The sequence below is a fragment of the Salmo salar genome, chromosome 16 (genome assembly GCF_965601325.2).
Source record: "Salmo salar chromosome 16, fSalSal1, whole genome shotgun sequence".
Classification (NCBI taxonomy): domain Eukaryota; kingdom Metazoa; phylum Chordata; class Actinopteri; order Salmoniformes; family Salmonidae; genus Salmo; species Salmo salar.
Window position 1 is genome coordinate 17,910,656 of NC_138306.1, and position 20,689 is coordinate 17,931,344.

Below are 20,689 nucleotides of genomic sequence, written 5' to 3' on the forward strand. Positions count from 1 at the left end.
GATTCATTATGTTGTTTGGCAGGCCAGATACACTTGGCTGCTGCCACAGACAGACAGACAGACAGACAGAGAGACAGAGAGACAGACAGACAGACAGACAGACAGACAGACAGACAGACAGACAGACAGACAGACAGACAGACAGACAGACTGGCAGCCAGCATGGTGGCCTCGATTTGATAATAAATAACATCCAACTGCACAATGAATCTAAACAATCTGTCACATAAACAGCCAAGGGAGAAAACACTGTGGAGACGGAAAAGAGTAGAAATGGGAGTCCATTATGCAGCAGTTCATTGATGCTATAGCACTGTTCCGTAAAGTAGAACAACAGATTCTTGACTAGAGAAGAGAAGAGCGGAGGACAATGACACGCCTGTTTTCTCTGCACTGCTGTTACGATGGCAATGATTCTCTCTTCTCCCTATTAAACTCCATCTCTCTTCTTCGTCCGAGTGTCTCTCTCTTCTCTCTGACTGGCTGCCTCTCTCTCTCTCTCTCTCTTCTCTAATGCTGACTACTTATATCTGACCACTTGTGTTCTCTCCCTCTAGACACAGAGTTACTTTGCTAATAATATCACAATCCTGTTTGTATACTGCCCTATCTACACTGTGCATTGTATGTGTTCCCAGCATTGAGTCCTGTCTATTGGGCTCCAGCAGTGCTCTGCAGACATTCTAGCCCAAAATCCAAACTGATATGCCCCCTTTCACGGAGTGAGACGACAGTGAAACGGATCATATCCCGTTAGAGACCAGGCTAAAGGCATTCACGTCTAATGATCACAGATGGGTTGAACAGTAGCACAAGACAACGTTGTCAGGATTGTATTCTAAGGCTACATCCCGACTTTCCAAACTTCTCCCAAAGTGTGCACTTGCGCACTCACTGTCATGGATTTAAAACCCTTGGATTGGCATAAGCATTGGCTGGAGGCAGTTTCCACCACTTTTAAATCCATGACTGGAAGACTGCAAGTGCACACTGGGAGAAGGGTGGAGAATTGGGATGCAACCTAAAACTCATTCTCTGTATTACAGCTTGCTAAGTGTGTGGTTGTGCCACAGAACCAACTCCCTAGCTGGGATCGAAGACAACCATCCAAACCTTCCACCATGGGGGATCCAGCTAATGACAGAACACCAGAGGGCAAATCCACAGGTTCCAACAACAACGGGAAAACGTTTACTTAGGTTTGAAGGTTTCACAGCAGGAAAAATAGTTGAGATTGTTGTCGAGCCAAGAATTGTACCAGTCGAGAGAGGATTCATATAATTCTTTATATTAATCTTTATAGAGGAAACAGATATTAAGTCACACATTTACATGTGGTTTCACAATGTCTGGAAAACACAAAAGACGCTCCTCCGGTTTAAGATTTAAGACCGGTTTAAGACCCTGGTAATATTTTGAACCAGGCCCCTAACCATAAAATGTCTCACAGTACGTGTGCTGATCTAGGGCCTGCTTAAGCCTATCAGATCATAATGAATAAGACGAAAAAGACAGGAGGGCTTGATCCTAGATCAGCACTCCCACTCTGAGATACTTTTTGAATACAGGTCCAGGCCCTTTGTCGTTCTCCCCTGAAATGAAGACACCAGTACACTTCTACACATTTAGAGATGCATGCTGACAGTATCACTCCTCTACCCCTCCAACTCACTCCTACAGTCTCATGCCACTCTTAAACCAAACTGAACACAAACAAAACAGTCATTCTCGTGACATGCAACTTGAAACATACAGAACGATAACACATTGAAAAGAAGAGCATTTTTTTTTTACAGCAATATTCAATGGTGAGACGCATGAGAAGAAACATCTGTAGGATATATACATTAACTTACAGGAAGAGCCAAAGCTCTGTGTTTTATTCACAATATTTACACAGTTCTAACAGCGGATGAAGGAAGTAAATGTGTTCCTGCGTTCTCCAGCTTTCCCAAACGTAGCTTGAAGAATATACCAATACCTCTCTCCTTTGCATGACTCCCTTGAAACATATGAACACATGACAAACAGTATGTCCATATATCACCGTTACATTTAACAGACCTAGGTTCAAGTACTATTTGAAATCCTTTTAATACTTTTAAGTACTGGGCGATTGTCACGTCCTGACCAATATTTAGGTATTATTTCTATTATATTTGGTCAGGACGTGGCAGAGGTATATTTGTTTTGTATTATGGGGTTTTGTGTGTGGTGTAGTGGGGTGTATTAGTTTGGTATAGGTTCTAGGTTTGTTTTTCTATGTGTAGTTTTGGGTGCTGGACTCTCAATTGGAGGCAGGTGTTTCTAGTTGCCTCTGATTGGGAGTCCCATAAGTAGGTGTGTGTTTGTTTGGTTTTCGTGGGTAGTTGTTTTTGCACTGCGTGTTGTGTGCCTGCAAAACTGTTCCTGTTGTGTATATTGTTTTCCAGTGGATGCGTTACTCCTTTTTTGAATTAAAACATGAGCATCCATATTCCCGCTGCAGTTTGGTCTATTCAACACGGCTCTTTTTGTGACAGCGATTGAGCTTCCCTGTCGCAATGGAACCAATAGATTAGTCGCAAAAGTGCAAACCCCACCCATCTGACACTCCAGGTAGACTAGATTTCAAATAGTATTTGAACCCAGGTCTGCTCTTATGTTAAGTTTGGCTAGGTCCAGTCATAAATAGACTATAAAGCTATGTAGGATTGCAGAACAATGCTAAGAAAAGTACCAACAATGATTCTGTCCAGAATACAAGTGGACAATGGCAGGTCTGACTGCAGTCTGGAGACTAATGTCAAGGAGCGAAGCAATGTTGACTGGAGCTTTACAAATGATCCCAGACACACACACTCTTCTCACTGGGTCTCAGCGATATAGTCCCACTATTGCTTTGATCAATCAGCTTTACTACAGCTCTACGGAAATTTCTGAGGTTCCAGCGCTGTCCACTTTGCCTAACTGCACGGACCTAGGCTCAGTAGGCTGCAAGGGAATGGCAATGACGTGAGTCAGCACAGCAAGTGATTCAATAGCGTTACTGTCGAGTGTGGTTCAGTACAGGTATGTATTGTACTGGGGACAATGGTGACAGATAGACAGTTCCAGTCCCAGTAGCAGCTCAATCAATCAATCAATCAATCAACCAACCAATCAATCAACCAATCAGACGATGGAGCCCTTGGAGGAGGACAGGTGGATGGACTGGATGCGGATGCCCAGGGTCTTCTCCAGGTCCAGCAGTATGTTCATGGCGGGGCTGCCTGGTGGTGTGTCGTACAGCAGCGTTTTGAAGGGCTCCAGCTCGATCAGCACCACCATGTTCTTCAGGAAGTAGCCCTCGATGTAGGCAGCCAACTCTGGGGCGTCCAGGAACTGATAGAGCGAAAGGTTGGAGAACAGATGAGTGTTGCCTAGTTTGAGATGTATGCCAAACCTATTCATTTGTGTTCACACGCACACACATGCCTACAGTGCGTACTGCAGCAGCACAGACAAACACAGAGACACCTAGCAGGCAGGCAAGCACAGGCAAAGATGTTTACACATGATCACACATGCACACCTACGGCCTCACACCCACACATACATGGATAGACAGTAGACGTGCACACGCCGACCCCCAAACCCACCCATCCACATATGCATCCATTCTCAACTCAACTCGACCCCCTCACCTTGGTGTGGCTATAGATCTCCACACAGCTTTCTGTGTTGATGTTCTTAGAGCAGATGACCTCACAATGCCTCTGCAGCGCCTCCAGCTGGAAGAACTTGGCCGCTGACAGCAGCTGCACACACCAGAAAAGAGGAGTTATAGCCTGGTGGCATCTATTTGCGCTGCCTTAACTCCTGACCTATGGTCACAACGACACAGATCTGGGTCCAGGCTAGGTAAAGTATTACATGTTGTTGGACATTGTATTACTGCTTCTCACAAACTGTGACAGATAGAATACTCATCTTCTCATATCAGGTATCTACATTGATGCATCCATATCAGTCTAGGTATCACTGCATCGTAGAGGTTATGACTCAGCATGACTGACAATGTCCAGAAGTGAGCTACTGTACCAGTCTTACCTCCATAATCTCTGTGTTTCTAATGTGCAGATGCTCCGTCCCACCGCAGTACAGGTATTGCATCACCAGCTGTAACAGTAGTGAGACCTGACGTTTACACAACGTTCATAAAACCTAGACTCAGTCCACCTGGAAATGGATTTGTCATGGGAAATCATGTGGGTTCTTTTTTGTTGTTGTATGAACAGTCCATTTTGAGAACGTATCACAACATTGTATGATCTATGCAGGGCCGTGCACAGACCTTTTAAGGGGCAGGTGCTCAAACAAACAAAAAAGGGCACCCAAAATAAAATCATTTCTGCACGACTCGGTCACAGACACAGCAATTATGACTTTGATTATTAAGTTACATAAAAGCAATAGATGGTCAAATCTTAATGGCTAATTAAATGACCTGTGTTGGGGAGTAGTGAACTATATGTAGTTCAACTAGTAATTGAACTACATTTGACAGTAGCTTGGTGGTAGTTCATCTAAATTCAAATCAAGCTAGTGTTTTCAGGAGATAATTGCTGTAGTGGTGTAGCTAACTACATGAACTAAACAAGAGAATATGGGTAAAGTAGTCATTCTCACTTGAAACATAGTTGTTGTGTTTAATAGGCTAAATGGACACATTCTGTTAACATCTGACCCAAAAATGATCTGTTCATGCAATTTGTAGTCTACGACATTTCAGATTTACATATAAACATTTAAGTAGTTTGGATGTAGTGAACTACTTTTCAAAGTATCTTTAGTTAAGTCAACGATATGTTTCTTAAGGGTAGCTGTAGGGTAGCCTAACTTCTTCCAGTGTGAAGTAACTGGTAGCTTGGTAAACTATATTTTCAGAGAAACTTCCCCAACACATATTACACATATTTAACAACGACTTGCGGGCAGCGGGTTCAGAGCAACAATAAAAGGGCCCATTACAAACAGGAAGGGGAAAGGGAAAGGGGCATGTGGTCTGCACAGGTAGAGTGGATCTGTTGACGTGTCTGGGTCGTTTCTGGATCTATGTATAGATATAATAAGATTGTAAGGGGAAAACAGATGTCTAAGTAAACAGAACGCTCGTTTTCCCTTTGAACATACCAGGAATATGTTGTATTTGACGTGGCTGATTTCAATACATGTGTTTTCAGCAGCTGGTCTGTTCGCCAGAAGAGACTTAAACCTTGAGGAGAGGAGAGAGAAAGACAGAGATAAATACAAAACCAGATAGAGAAAATGAGGAATTAGAAACCTTATCTTGGTTGATAATACCGTAATAAACCTTGATTCACAATCGTTTCAATCATGGTCTTTACACTTCACCAATGAAAACTGTAATCGCCGTTGTGATCAAGTCATACACTGTATTCTATGGTACAGAGTAAAACGTAATCACTGAAAGAAACCGGTGTATTTTACGGTATAGATAAGGTAATGGTTCCCATCCATTTAAATATGATCCAGGTTTTTACAAGGCCCTTGACGGATACCACCAGATCTCCAGAACACGTCAACAGAGCATTGTCAAGGACATCAACCATCTTGTGACAAGCCCTCACTCACTGTATGACCTATCGGGTCAATCATCCTTAATGACATGTGACAGGATCTGAAGTGAGAGTATTCTTAGGGTCCCAAAGGCCAGAGAAAATGACATTATGGATCAACGCACTGACAATATAGACACAGTCTCGACACATATCCGCAGTCAGTCATATTTTTCATCATTGTGTAGCCAATGTGCAATCGCTGTGTGTGTGTGTGTGTGTGTGTGTGTGTCAATGGTGTAAGCAGAGTACAGATGGCGCAAGTATCCAGATCTATATGGTGAAACACAAGCACATTTGAAATATAGGGATCAAATGACCTCGTATTAATGGTTTTGAGTTATGTATGGGTAGTTGGGGACAGGAGATTTTAGTGACCTGATCAGGAAAAGCTCTCACTTTCCCTCAGATAGATTGGGGGGAATTTATACCATTTCACTTACACCTATCCAATCATTTCAGATCTAGGGGCAAGGGGAAATGTAGGAACATGCCCAGATGCAGTTTATTAAGCCTATCCAAGATTAGAAATCATGAAAGTGTGTTTTAGTCCAGGACTAGGTTAATCTGTGTCCGGAAAACTTGCCCTGTGTGTCTGTGTCTGTGTCTGTGTGTGTGAGAGAGAGAGAGTGCAGTACAGTGTTCTGACCTGCCGGAGGCGGTGAAGAGCAGGACTTTGTGGGCGTAGAAGGGCTTCCCCTCCACCAGGAAGGTCACATCTGACATATCCTTGTTGTTCAGGAAGTGAGGGTCTGGAAGGCACACAGATTCATCATGTATTCCAAGTCACTTCTGAATACCCAGTTTATTACTATCTTTAGCCACCAGATGGCACATGTCTCTATGTTCATGTGAATCTGTGCAGTGTGATACACTATATATACAAAAGTATGTGGACTCCCCTTCAAATTTGTGGATTTGGCTATTTCAGCCACACCCGTTGCTGACAGGAGTATAAAATTGAGCACACAGCCATGCAATCTCTATAGACAAATATTGGCAGTAGAATGGCCTTACTGAAGAGCTCAGTGACTTTCAACGTGGTACCCTTTCCAACAAGTCAGTTCGTCAAATTTCTGCCCTGCTAGAGCTGCCCCGGGCAACTGTAAGTGCTGTCATTGTGAAGTGGAAACGTCTAGGAGCAACAACGGCTCAGCCGCGAAGTGGTAGGACATACAAGTTCACAGACAGGACCGCCGAGTGCTGAAGCGCATAGCATGTAAATATTGTCTGTCCTCGGTTACAACACTCACTACCGAGTTCCAAACTGCCTCTGGAAGCAATGTCAGCACAAGAACTGTTCATCGGGAGCTTCATGAAATGTGTTTCCATGGCCAAGCAGCCTAAGATCACCATGCTCTATGCCAAGTGTCGCCTGGAGTGGTGTAAAGCTCACCGCCATTGGACTCTGGAGCAGTGGAAACATCTTCTCTGGAGGGATGAATCACGCTTCACCATCTGGACAATTTCGGGTTTGGCGGATGCCAGGAGAACGCTACCTGCCCGAATGCATAGTGCCAACTGTAAAATTTGGTGGAGGAGGAATAATAGTCTTGGGCTGTTTTCATGGTTCGGGCTTGGCCCCTTAGTTCCAGTGAAGGGAAATCTTAACGCTACAGCATACAATGAATGACATTCTAGACGATTCTGTGCTCCCAATTTTGTGGCTACATGTTGGGGAAGGCCCTTTCCTTTTTTAGCATGACAATGCCCCCGTGCACAAAGCGAGGTCCATACAGAAATAGTTGTTGAGATCGGTGAGAGCACAGAGCCCTGACCTCAACACCATCGAACACCTTTGGGGTGAATTGGAACGTCAACTGCGAGGCCTAATCGCACAACATCAGTGCCCGACCTCACTAATGCTCTTGTGGCTGAATGGAAGCAAATCCCCGCAGCAATGTTCCAACATCTAGTGGAAAGCCTTCCCAGAAGAGCGGAGGATGTTATAGCAGTGAAGGGGGTACCAACTCCATATTAATACCCAGGATTTTGGAATGAGATGTTCGACGAGCAGGTGTCCACATACTATTGGTCATGTAGTGTATATGTAGAAGTCTAGCTATTGCTGCAAAGTGTCAAAATCCTAATTCTAGTGCTCACCCAGGCGTGAGGTCTGTTTCCTCTTGATCTCTGTGAGTTTGGGGATGGGGTACGGCCCGTAGCACTGGGTGAAGATCACTGACAGCTGCTGGCTGATTACCTCGTTCTGGAACATAACAGACAGGAGGGGTTAGACATCAGACTGGTTTTACACACTCCATACCCAGGCTCTCCCAACACCCGCAATCCATTAGCAGGTCAGAGGTCAGCGTTTATGCGAGAATTTAGTTCTGGGTTCCGATGTTACTCCATACCCATCATTTAAAAGGCATATTCATGTAGAGATATCCACTACCACATTCACTAACAAATCTTCCAATATCACAAGTCACAAAGGCGGCTAACTGATCAAGCACAGTAGCTCACAGTCAAGCATTAGTAAAGGCCACTTGCAGACATCAGGTGACCCACCCTTTATTCCCACCCTTTATCTGTGGATGGGGTGAGTATCACACTGATGTACAGTAGCTATAATGCTGTTGTCTGTGCTGTATATCCACGCGACGATGACAAACGTAATGTGTCGGGCTTGGGTGTGAGACGTCTCCAGGGACAGAACGGGCTTCTCCTGTCGGAGGGTGTGTCTGAGTCACTGCGTGTGGTACTAGAGCCTATGGGAGAGAAGGTAGAGGGGTAGTAGCATGCACACACCCGTCTCGCACACTCGCATGCACTCACGCACGCGCGCATACACAACGGACCGGTGCGCTTTATAGAACAATTCCCCTGTGTATTCAACAAATCTGCCTCCCTGCACCACGTTAGCATGACGCCTCCAACATCAATTACCAGCCACTTCACTCCACAAGGAGGTTCATGTGTTTTTTTTTTACTTTCCAGGCAGAGGCTGAGCTCGCGTTGTTGTACAAACAAAAGCTATTAAAATGTGTCACACGGATACCTGATGTATACTCTCCTGAGAGACACAGTAGAACTACTGAAACATAACACAGGCAAATTCTCATATCACATCGTGAACAGAAAAACAAATGTACAAATGTTCTCTGTGTCACTCCCTCTCTGTTGTGTGTCAGCCTTCCCTTGTGTGTGTTAAACAAGGAGAACAAGGAGGTGTGAATAGACTGGCACACACTCAGTCTGGCTAGAGGAAGATGAATGTGTTCTACCTTGAAGTCACACATCATTAGCAGGGATATGACAGGACAAACAGTGACGGGGTCCCTGGGGTCTCAGAGAGATGGGGTCACTGCCTCCGCCATAGATCAACCCTGACAGGGACAAGGGCGGCTGCTGGAATGGGACAGGAGAGGGCAATGTGTGTCCATGTGTGTGTTTGTGTGTGTGAGAGAGAGAGAGAGAGAGCGAGAGAGAGTGTGCATACGTGTGTGTGTGCGCTTGTGTGTGTGTGTATGTGTGTGTTTGTGTGTGAATGCCCATGTGCATGTGTGTGTTCATCTGATCTCTCTCTCAGCAATAATGCACACACCCTACTACATGACAGGCCAAAAGTTAGACTGGAAATGAAAGGCATTCTATTGTGAGACTCAAAATAGGAGATTCTAGTTCTAATATATTACTGAGATATTCTGTTGGATCTAATGCTGCAGTGAATCTTGAGTGGATAAAGAGAGAAGGTGGGTTTTTCAAGAATGGGTACGTAAGTTAGAAACGGAGGGCATAAATCATAAATCAAGGCACTAATTGAAATAGATTGGGCCTCTGGGTGATTCTGTCAGTCACTGTGAAGCTGCGGGCTGTATTATATAATCACAGGAAGACAAATAGGTTGAGTTCCAAATGGAACCCTATTCCGTATTTAGTGCACCACGTTTGACCAGGGCCCATAGGAGGAAATTAGAACAACTATAGGTTATCTCTTCAGGGTCTGGCTGTGAGGCAAAGAGAAGACATTATTATCTTCACTGTCAGGAGAGAAAAGGAAACAAAGAGGGGCACATGGAGATGGAGACAGGGGACAGAGGGCGATTGTGTGTTGGGATCTGATGGCAACCTTCACATTGTGAATTGCCCTTCGAAATTCCTCTAATGTGTGTATTTTTGGTATGATCTTCCTGCAAAACGAATTTCCCTACGCAACAAATATGGTTGAAAGTTGACAGAAAGTGGAATGTGGATAGGGAGAAAAGCAGAAGGCAGACAGCGACATATGCGCTCGACTCAGAGTAAGAGTGCTGATCTAGAATCAGTTCTGCCTTTCAGATCATAATGAATAAGAGGTGGGATCTGATCCCAGATCAGCAATCGTCTGAGACACTTCTTGAATAGAGGCCTTGATATCCAGTCACCTTGCTGGCTCGTAGGATCTGAAACAAGAGTGGCAGGCCGTGGGTGATGAGCTCCTGTGTATACTCCTCCTCCTCGATACAGCTGAACTCCTTGAGCAGGCCCTGGATCAGTGGTCTCCGGTGCTGCAGGAAACACATCCGCAGAGACTCCAGCCAGGTGTGCAGCGTCCAGGGGACTCCTGAGACACACCAAGAGGCATTATGTATAAAAAAAGGTTCCAAATGGGTTCTTCGGCTGTCCCCATAGGAGAACCCTTTTTCGGTTCCAGGTAGAACCCATTTGAGGAAAGGGTTCTACAGAACTCATTTGTAGAAAGGATTCTACATGGAAGGCAAAAGGGTTCTACCTGCAACCAAAAACAGTTCTTCAAATGGTTCTATGGGGACAGCCAAAGAACCCCGTAGCCCTTTCCTGCAGTCAATGACCAAAAGCGCCATCTTTAGCCTCATGGGTGGAATGTTTAATAATTCAATAATAACGTTTTTTTTATTTTAATGGACGAATATCCGGTGTTTCTATGTGAAACAGTTTTGTTCTATTTCTGTCTTCTGTGAATTACAGTACCAAACAAAAGTGCTCATTCAAGGGTTTTTCTTAATTTTTTTGTATTTTCTACATTGTAGAATAATAGTGAAGACATCAAAACTAGGAAATAACACATATGGAATCATGTAGTAACCAAAAAAGTGTTAAATAAATCAAAATATATTTTAATATTTTCAGATTCTTTAAAGTAGCCACCCTTTGCCTTGATGACAGCTTTGCACATTCTTGGCATTCTCTCAAACAGTTTCACCTGGAATGCTGTTCCAACAGTCTTGAAGGAGTTCCCACATATGCTAAGCACTTGTTGGCTGCTTTTCCTTCACTCTGCAGTCCAACTCATCCCAAACCATCTTGATTGGGTTGAGGTCAGGTGATTGTGGAGGCCAGGTCATCTGATGCAGCACTCCATCAATCTCCTTCTTGGTCAAATAGCCCTTACACAGCTTGGAGGTGTGTTAGGTCATTGTCCTGTTGAAAAACAAATGATAGTCCGACTAAGCCCAAGTCAGATGGGATGGCATATCGCTGCAGAATGCTGTGGTAGCCATGCTGGTTAAGTGTGCCTTGAATTCTAAATAAATCACAGACAGAGTCACCAGCAAAGCACCCCCACACCATCACACCTCCTCCTCCATGCTTTACAGTGAGAACCACACATGCGGAGATCATCCATTCACCTACTCTGCGTCTCACAAAGACACAGCTGTTGGAACCAAAAATCTCAAATTTGGACTCATCAGACCAAAGGACAGATTTACACCGGTCTAATGTCCATTGCTCGTGTTTCTTAGCCCAAGCAAATCTCTTCTTCTTATTGGTGTCCTTCAGTAGTGGTTTCTTTGCAACAATTCGACCATGAAGGCCTGATTCACACAAGTCTCCTCTGAACAGTTGATGTTGAGATGTGTCTGTTACTTGAACTCTGTGAAGCATTTATTTGGGCTGCAATCTGAGGTGCAGTTAACTCTAATGAACGTATCCTCTGCAACAGAGGTAACTCTGGGTCTTCCTTTCCTGTGCCGGTCCTCAAGAGAGGCAGTTTCATCATAGCGCTTGATGGTTTTTGCGACTGCACTTGAAGAAACTTTAAAAGTTCTTGAAATTTTCTGGATTGACTGACCTTCATGTCTTAAAGTAATGATGGACTGTCGTTTCTCTTTGCTTATTTGAGCTGTTCTTGACATAATATGGACTTGGTCTTTTACCAAATAGGGCTATCTTCTGTATACCACCCATACCTTGTCACAACACAACTGATTGGGTCAAACGCATGAAGTAAAGAAATTCCACAAATTAACTTATTTGCACACCAGTGAATTGAAATGCATTCCAGGTGACTAACTCATGATGCTGGCTTAGAGAATGCCAAGAGTGTGCAAATCTGTCATCAAGGCAAAGGGTGGCTAGAGAATCTCAATTATATTTTGATTTGTTTAACACCTTTTTGGTTACTACATGATTCCATATGTGTTATTTCATAGTTTGATGTCTTCACTATTATTCTACAATGTAGAAAATAGTACAAATTAAGAAAAACCCTTCAATGAGTAGGTGTCCAAACTTTTGACTGGTACTGTATCTTGTCAATAAACTACAAGATCTTTGCTTAACATTATAGGCTTTAAGTGGCTGAAGTGTGAGTGATTGAAGTGAGAACACACTAACAGAGCTCAGTGCAACTAGGAGACAAAAGGGAAACACAAGGTTGTTACACAAACAGCCAGGCCTTCATTCCAGTGGGAAAACGACAACAACACAGGCAGAAAATCTATAGCTAACCTCATGTGACTGGGTTGCAATGACCCCAGCTATATAGATCTCTTAGATTTCAATGTATAGGGTGAGAATGTATATCTAGTATACTGACAAAGGCTGCACGTATCTATACTGTAATTACTGTGAAGGCCTACAGAATGTATATGTTGTTTACAAATATGCAGTTGATTTGAAACTAAGTGAAAAGTCAAACATCTGTAGATCATTTCCTGTTGCAAGGTCACAGACATGCAGTTGACAACTTGACATGTTACTGATCTGGTCTATTGATTGTTTATTGAGCCTCTATACCAGAGTAGGCTGGTGAGGGGAGGATGGCTCATAATTATGGTATTAATGGAGGGAATGGAATGGAAACCATTTGTTTGATACCATTCGGTCCGTTCCAGCCACTAGCCTATCCTCCGACTTAAAGTGCCACCAGCCACCACTGATCTATACCATATAGATGGACTATCCAAATAAAGTGTTACCAAGTATGCACTCACCCAGGCTGCGTATGTCGATGGTGATATCCACGTGTCCGTGTTCAGAGCTGTGGTACATGGCCTCTCTCAGGGCCTTGAGCTTGGCCTTGCCTGTCCGGACCAGGTCCAGCTGGGAGGGGCTCCTCTCCTCCAGGCCCCTCTCCTCCTCTGTCCCCTCAGCCAGGATCTCCTCCAGGGACAGCACGTCCCCCTTCCCCTTCTCTGTCTGGGACAGCAGCTTACGGAACACGTTCCTGTACGTGGAGGATAGCAGACAGAAATATTTGTTAGTAGTGATAGTTATCATAATGTAGTGATAATGCAAGGTATGATGATGTCAACACAAGATGATGCAATGTGAGTGTGTGGGGGGAGGGGGGTGTCTGGTGTGTGTGTGTGTGCGTGCACACATGCGAAAGAAAGGCAGAGAGACAGAGGCGCAGAAAGAGAGAGAGCAGAGAGAGAAAGATGTGTTTTCTCAGTAAAGTGTTCATACTATGGATCATACTATGGAAGTGTTACCTGTGTCCATGTGCTGCTGCTAGACTGTATGAGTTCAAGTCTCCCTGAGGGGCTGTAGAGATGCCATTACGGTACATAGTTCCCACCATGGGGTCTGCTCCCCGCTCCAACAGCAGACTGACCAGCTCAAAGTTACCTAGGGGGAATAGAATGTTGCAGGTCAAGTTCCGGGTCAAGTTGAGCTGAGAATGTGTGTATGAGGGATGTGTGTATGAGGAATGTGTGTATGAGAATGTGTGTCAATCCATGCTTGTGTACATGAGGCCGTAGGTGTGTGTTTGTGTGAACATTTTCGCTAGTGTGCCTACAGATGTCAAATCTTAATTTGATCACCTTTCTGTTGCTGAGAAGTGTATTCAAGGTTAAAAAGGATTCAAAATGTTGTAATTTCCACTTACAAATATCACAATTGACTTTCCCTAATGAAAAATGTATCAACCCATACAAAAAATGTCCATTAACTCGAATCCACATAATAATTCACATTTCCTGTTGCTGCAGGATTATTTTCCAAACTGACTCAAATGATGATCCTACATCTGTATGCCTGCAAGGTGTCTGTGTGTGTGTGCGCATGAGTACGCTAGATCTCCCAGAAACAGTGCTGAATTATTTCCCCAATTTAGGGCCCTGAGATTTCTCTAGGCAGGTGGTCAGTCCAAACTCCAGGACCTATTCATAACATCTTGTGGTTATTATCAGCAGTGCCATCATGATGTTGGCCACATTGGCTGTGCAAGGTCGTCTGCAGGCTGTCAGAGGCATGCTGTTCCAGTAGTGTACCTGCAGCGGAGGCCAGCTGTAGCGGGGTCTCTGTGTAGTTCTCCATGCCGTCCTGTAGGGAGCCCTCTGCGTTGGCCCGAGCATCCAGTAGCAGCTGTGGAGGGCAGTGGGTGAGGCAGGGTTAAGGCAGGGGGGAGAAACGGGGAGTCAGACTTATCCTCACTCTCTGAAGGGTTGGTATGAGCATCAGTGGCCCATCACCAAGATAGACTCAGACAGCACAACCTGAACCACATACTGGATAGTACAATTTTACAGCCTGGCAGAACAGATGGCTTGGGAAATGGAGTGTGAAATTATGAAACTGAAAAGCCCCCAACCAAATCTGACTGAACATTACAGGTGCTTAGGGAAGGTTCTACCCCAAAGAGCCTGAACACTAAATCTGCATTTATTCAACCACAAATCCTGTTTTTCTTCTTTCCGCCCATGTGATTTCCATGTACTTCCAAAACCCCTCGATGAGGCTGTGGAAAAAGTCCTGCTACACCTTTTCATTGAACAAGTAGAGCTAATTAGTTTTATCAGTTCAGTGGAAAGATCGTTGCGATGTTGGTCCATTGTGTTTAATAACCATTAGCAATGTGGACAAACAGATTGTCCTGTTTCCATTAAGTTAATGCACTGTGTGCCACGTGCACTTCACCAGGAGGAAGTAGAGAATCACACAATCGTTCAAACTAGTACATTTCATTTCAACCAGTTTCCATTGGGTTTTCAAGCTCAGGTCACTCAGCATTCAATGACATTCAATAGACATTACATACATGGATTAGGAGAAAACACATTTTAGCTGTTATTATCACCATTTATGTCATGATAATAATAACCAAGACACCAAGATTGGGGTCAATTCCATTTAAATTTAGTCAATTCAGGAAGTAAACCAAACCTCTAATTCAAATTTTTCTCAATGCTTTTCAATTAAGATTTTTTTTAAACATTTTATTGGTGAATTGTCTAAATTGAAATGGAATTCACCCCCACCCTGCATGACACTATATGATGCACAATGAGAGGTGGACAGACAGAAAACACAATGAGGTGAGAAAGGATGACATCACTACCTGCACAACAGGGACATGTCCGTGTAACACGGCGAAAGTGAGAGGTGTCCCCTGGCGCGTTTCGGGGTAGACTGAGGGGTGCTTGTGCACTGTGTTTGGCACCTGGGAAGTCATCAGGGAGGTTCAGGGGAGAGAGATATAAAGCCATTAAAATTCTAGTCTATGCAGCAAAGACAAGCAGCTAAAGGAGGGAGTCTAAAGGAAGGAGAGCTGGGTCGTATTCATTAGGCACCAAACGGGGGGAGGGGAGGGGGGTGATTGAAACAGGGAGGGTCTACTTGGACTTACAGACAATAAAAAAAGCTAATTTCTGTTTTCTGTTCACTTTTAAAACTTTTTCCGTTGCATGCCCTAATGATTACGACCCTGAGGTAATTAGCTAGTTAGCCTGCGGCAAAAGCCGACATCCTGCATATTTTGTTGCTAAACCAACTCAGTCGATTCTGTCTAGTTCTGCTTAACAGTGTAGTACTCAATGATACTTTCCACTTTTCAATGTTTTCCAGCCTTGGTCTGTCTGTCTGGAGTCCAAGGCTGACCTAAGTTGACCTAACCTCAGTAACTAGACCACATTTCCTCTCAGGCAGACAGTCAATCAGGGGTTGAGACAACAACTGGGAGCACATGAATGTGAGGCTGTGAGCAGAGACCCGTGAACGAAGCACACACAATTCCCTCGAGCAACTCTCAGAGTCTCTGAAGCGGACACTCATTTTGAGCTTTTCTCTAATTGACTTTTCTCAAATTTGCTTTGCTTTAATTTACTTTTCCTGACCTTAATTACTCTGAGGATACACAGAGGCAGAAGTAACACATGTTTATTCTATTTGACCTGGTGTGTGCGGTTCTTCAGAAATACCGGAAGCAACAAACAGTGTCCCGTGCTCCATTTAACTTTATTTAGATGAATCATTATGACCTCATTGTGATGATAACGAGCGTTCAAAATAACCAATGATATAAACCATCCTCAGCCTACTGGAGTGTTGTGTTGAGTGCTTTGTTCTGGGGTTACCACTATCATGGCCGACATGAATTCTGACGTGATGGCTGGTGGGTTACACAGTCATGAGGTGACTCAACAAGACTAGGACTAACAGGCATAGGCCACCATTACATGTAACTAGGCTACAACCAAAGATCCCCCAAAGCTTACCTGAGAAATGCCTCAAAAATATTAGTATAGTATTTAATGTTCTCTTATCATTCTTTGTACCAAAGGAATAGCTAAAAGGTGAACTTACAGTTATGTCTGTAATTCAACTGTAAACAGTGTGTCATTAAATTGTGTACAGTAAACAGCATGGCGGCCCGTGCCTCATGATTATGACCACTATATATACAGCATGGCAACAGGAGAGGAGTGGGGACAGATGAGGGACAGCACAATCTGGGTTTTCTCCTGTCTCACAACACATAAATTAGGATGATCACGCCAAACGAGACAATGACCATAGGAGTTTGCAAGACAACACAAACAGATCTGGGAACAGGCTACATACAAATCATTCTACATAACATGGTGTTGTCATCATCACTAACCTCACTGTTGATGTCTGCTCCAGCGTCCAACAGCATCTGGACCATGGCCTCGTCCCCTCTCACACAGGCGTACATCAGAGGGGTCATTCCCTGATGTACATCAGAGGGGTCAGAAGATACATTGGTCACATTACAGTTAGGGTTTTGTTTGACAGATAGTCCAGATGTTCAGGGTTATGTGAGTTGAATAAAGCAGATATGAAGCAAATGTCAAGGACATCATTTTTGTATGACAGTGAATGGCTGCTTTACACTGTGAGTTTGACCATCTGGATTTGAATACGTACAGTATCTCCTGTGCCCCACAATACCGTGTTAGCTCGCGGAGCTAAAGCCTAGGCATTACCTCGGTGAGCGAACACAATTCTTCAGGTCTTAGACAAGGTTACTACTCATCATGCGAGCGTGGTTCACCAAACTACCGCAGTTACATGAACACAAGTCAAAGCCATCAACACATGGCAACAATCCTCAGCTTGACCTGTATCTGACTTCTTGGATATGCTTACAGCACACTTGGACTCCATGTTTGAAATTTCCCCCTCCAGCCACTTTGATTAACTACAGTAGCGTGTGGCGTCGATCATGGAAAACTCAGAGGAGTAATGTTCTGCAGCTCCCTAAGACACTGGGAACAGTGTGTTTCCACTGGGCTCCTCAGTCAGTCTAAACATCAAAGACAGGAGGCAGTCTGGAGGGAATGAGTTGCGTTCCTCAGCTCAGAACAGCCTCAAACTAAAAACTGAAAAATGAATGTTGCTGGTTCACTAGATGTGTGTGTGTGTGTGTGTGTGTGTGTGTGTGTGTGTGTGTGTGTGTGTGTGTGTGTGTGTGTGTGTGTGTGTGTGTGTATATACACGTTTGACTAAACTTGTGAGTACCAGAAGTCCTCACAAGAATAGTAAACCAACTAAAATTCAGAGAAGTGATGACATTTTTCACGTCCTCGCTCGTATAAAAAAGCTATTTTAGTCTTAGGAGTTGTGTTTAGGGTTAGAGGTAGAATTCTGGTTAGGGTTAGAATTCTGGTTGGGGTTGGAATTAGTTGTCTCATTTGCAATGGTGCCCTGAGGACAAAAATTACATCAACACAACAACAAAAAGAAAAAAAACTATAGACAGATATACAGTTGAAGTCGGAAGTTGACATACACCTCAGCCAAATACATTTAAACTTAGTTTTTCACAATTCCTGACACTTAATCCTAGTAAAAATTCCCTGTCTTAGGTCAGTTAGGATCATCACTTTATTTTAGGAATGTGAAATGTCAGAATAATAGTAGAGAGAATGATTTATTTGTCACGTCCTGACCAGTATAAGGGGTTATTGTTTATTGTAGTTTGGTCAGGACGTGGCAGGAGGTATTCATTTTATGTGGTTCAGGGTTTAATGGTATATGTATTTATGTAAGAGGGATGTTTGATTTATGTGTTCCGGGGGTTTTGGGTAATGTTCTTGTTTTGTATTTCTATGGTTTTCTATGTTGTGTATTTCTTTGTGATGGTCTGGTATGGCTCTCAATCAGGAACAGCTGTACATCGTTGTTGCTGATTGAGAGTCATACTTAGGTAGCCCTGTTTCACCTGTCCCTTTGTGGGAAGTTGTGTTGTTGCACTGCTGTGTTAGCCTGCAACACTGTTCGTTCGATCGTTTTGTTTGTTACGTGTTCAAATAAAGTTAAGAAGAGCACTCAACCTGCTGCGCCTTGGTCCATTACGTACGACGACCGTTACATTATTTAAGCTTTTATTTCTTTCATCACATTCCCAGTGTGTCAGAAGTTTACATACACTCAATTAGTATTTGGTAGCATTGCCTTTAAATTGTTTAACTTGGGTCAAACATTTCGGGTAGCCTTCCACAAGCTTCCCACAATACGTTGGGTGAATTTTGGCCCATTCCTCCTGACAGAGATGGTGTAACTGAGTCAGGTTTGTAGGCCTGCTTGCTCGCACACACTTTTTCAGTTCTGCCCACAGTTCTGTTCTGCCCAGTTGTGTCCTCATTATGCCATCTATTTTGAAAGCACCCCCACAACATGATGCTGCCACCCCCGTGCTTCACGGTTGGGATGGTGTTCTTCGGCTTGCAAGCATCCCCTGGATATAGATACTTTTGTACCTGTTCCCTCCAGCATCTTCACAAGGTCTTTTGCTGTTGTTCTGGGATTGATTTGCACGTACGTTCATCTCTAGGAGACAGAACACGTCTCCTTCCTGAGCAGTATGATGGCTGCGTGGTCCAATGGTGTTTATACTTGCGTACTAATGTTTGTACAGATGAACGTGGTACCTTCAGGTGTTTGGAAATTGCTCCCAAGGATGAACCAGACTTGTGGAGGTCTACAATTTTTTTTCTGAGGTCTTGGCTGATTTCTTTTGATTTTCCCATGATGTCAAGCAAAGAGGCACTGAGTTTGAAGGTAGGCCTTGAAATACATCCACAGGTACACCTCCAATTGACTCAAATGATGTCAATTAGCCTATCAGAAACTTCTAAAGCCATGACATAATTTTCTGGAATTTTCCAAGCTGTAAGGGCACAGTCAACTTAGTGTATGTAAACTTCTGACCCCCTGGAATTGTGATACAGTGAATTATAAGTGAAATAATTTGTCTGTAAACAATTGTTGGAAAAACGTATGGTGTCATGCACAAAGTAGATGTCCTAACCGACTTGCCAAAACTATAGTTTGTTAACAAGACATTTGTGGAGTGGTTGAAAATCGAGTTTTAATGACTCCAACCTAAGTGTATGTAAACTTCCGACTTCAACTGTAAATACATTACATCAGGTTATTACAACAAGTAATAATAGTCAATTGAAACAATTGCATACTTCAATTAAATGTAACAACAGAGTTTTAAACTACCCTATCGGCACAGGGAATCCCGGTGTAATTTGTTTTGTAAAGTATTCCATAACTGTGGTGCCTTAAAACTAAAGGTGGATTGACAAACTTTGTGGAGACAAGTGGGATCTCAAGAGTTAACCTACCCTGCAAACATATTTTTATATTTCAACAGCGACACTACATAAGCAAAAGTATGTGGACACCTTCTCGTCGAACATCTCATTCCAAAATCATGGGCATTAATATGGAGTTGGTCCCCCCTTTGCTGCTATAACAGCCTCCACTCTTCCGTGAAGGCTTTCCACTAGATGTTGGGAACATTGCTGCGGGGACTTGCTTCCATTCAGCGACAAGAGCATTAGTGAGATCGGCACTGATGTTGGGCGCTTAGGCCTGGCTCGCAGCTGGCGTTCCAATTCATCCCAAAGTTATTTCATGGGGTTGAGGTCAAGGCTCTGTGCAGGCCAGTCTAGTTCTTCCTCACTGATCTCGACAAACCATTTCTGTTTGGACCTCACTTTGTGCATGGGGGCATTGTCATGCTGAAACAAGAAAGGGCCTTCCCCAGACTGTTGCCACAAAGTTGGAAGCACAGATCTGTCTAAAATCTAATTCTTTGCTGTAGCGTTAAGATTTCCCTTCACGGGCCTTCCGAGTGGCGCAGTAGTCTAAGGCACTGCATCACAGTGCTAGAGGTCACTGTGCTGTGTCACAGCCGGCCATGACGGGGAGACCCATGGGGCGGCACACAATTGGCCTAACGTCGTCCGGGTTAGGGGAGGGTTTGGCCAGCAGGGATGTTCTTGTCCCATCGCACTCTAGCGACTCCTGTGGCGGGCCGGGCACATGCACGCTGACATGGTCACAAGTTGGATGGTGTTTCCTCCGACACGTTGGTGCGGCTGGCTTCCGGGTTAAGCGAGCAGTGTGTCAAGAAGTGTGGCTTGGCAGGGTCATGTTTCGGAGGATGCATGGCTCTTGACCTTCGCCTCTCCTGAGTCCGTACGGGAGTTGCAGCGATTTGATAAGACTGTAACTACCAATTGGATATCACACAATTGGAGAGCAAAAAGGGGTTACAAAAAATAAATCAAAATAAATCAATTCCCTTCACTGGAACTAAGGGGCCTCACCTGAACCATGAAAAACAGCCCAAGACC

The 20,689-nt window shown here is 44.0% G+C and overlaps 1 protein-coding gene across 3 annotated transcripts in view; it reads right to left on the reverse strand.

Moving 5' to 3' along the window:
* Positions 1-1,267: 1,267 nt before the first annotated feature.
* Positions 1,268-20,689, reverse strand: part of LOC106573291 (ankyrin repeat- and BTB/POZ domain-containing protein 3-B) — a 139,638-nt gene continuing 120,216 nt past the window's right edge. For 2 of the 3 annotated variants that reach the window (XM_014148218.3, XM_014148220.2), the window contains exons 6-17: positions 16,675-16,764; positions 15,133-15,234; positions 14,066-14,159; positions 13,283-13,418; positions 12,782-13,014; positions 9,971-10,149; positions 7,704-7,809; positions 6,250-6,352; positions 5,155-5,236; positions 4,072-4,140; positions 3,666-3,779; positions 1,268-3,363 (exon numbers count right to left, since the gene is read on the reverse strand). In XM_014148218.3, the coding sequence (XP_014003693.2) occupies positions 3,154-3,363; positions 3,666-3,779; positions 4,072-4,140; positions 5,155-5,236; positions 6,250-6,352; positions 7,704-7,809; positions 9,971-10,149; positions 12,782-13,014; positions 13,283-13,418; positions 14,066-14,159; positions 15,133-15,234; positions 16,675-16,764 (1,518 nt within the window). In that variant the 3' untranslated portion in view covers positions 1,268-3,153. The remainder of the gene's footprint in view (positions 3,364-3,665; positions 3,780-4,071; positions 4,141-5,154; positions 5,237-6,249; positions 6,353-7,703; positions 7,810-9,970; positions 10,150-12,781; positions 13,015-13,282; positions 13,419-14,065; positions 14,160-15,132; positions 15,235-16,674; positions 16,765-20,689) is intronic. The other variant, XM_014148219.3, reaches the window with a different exon arrangement.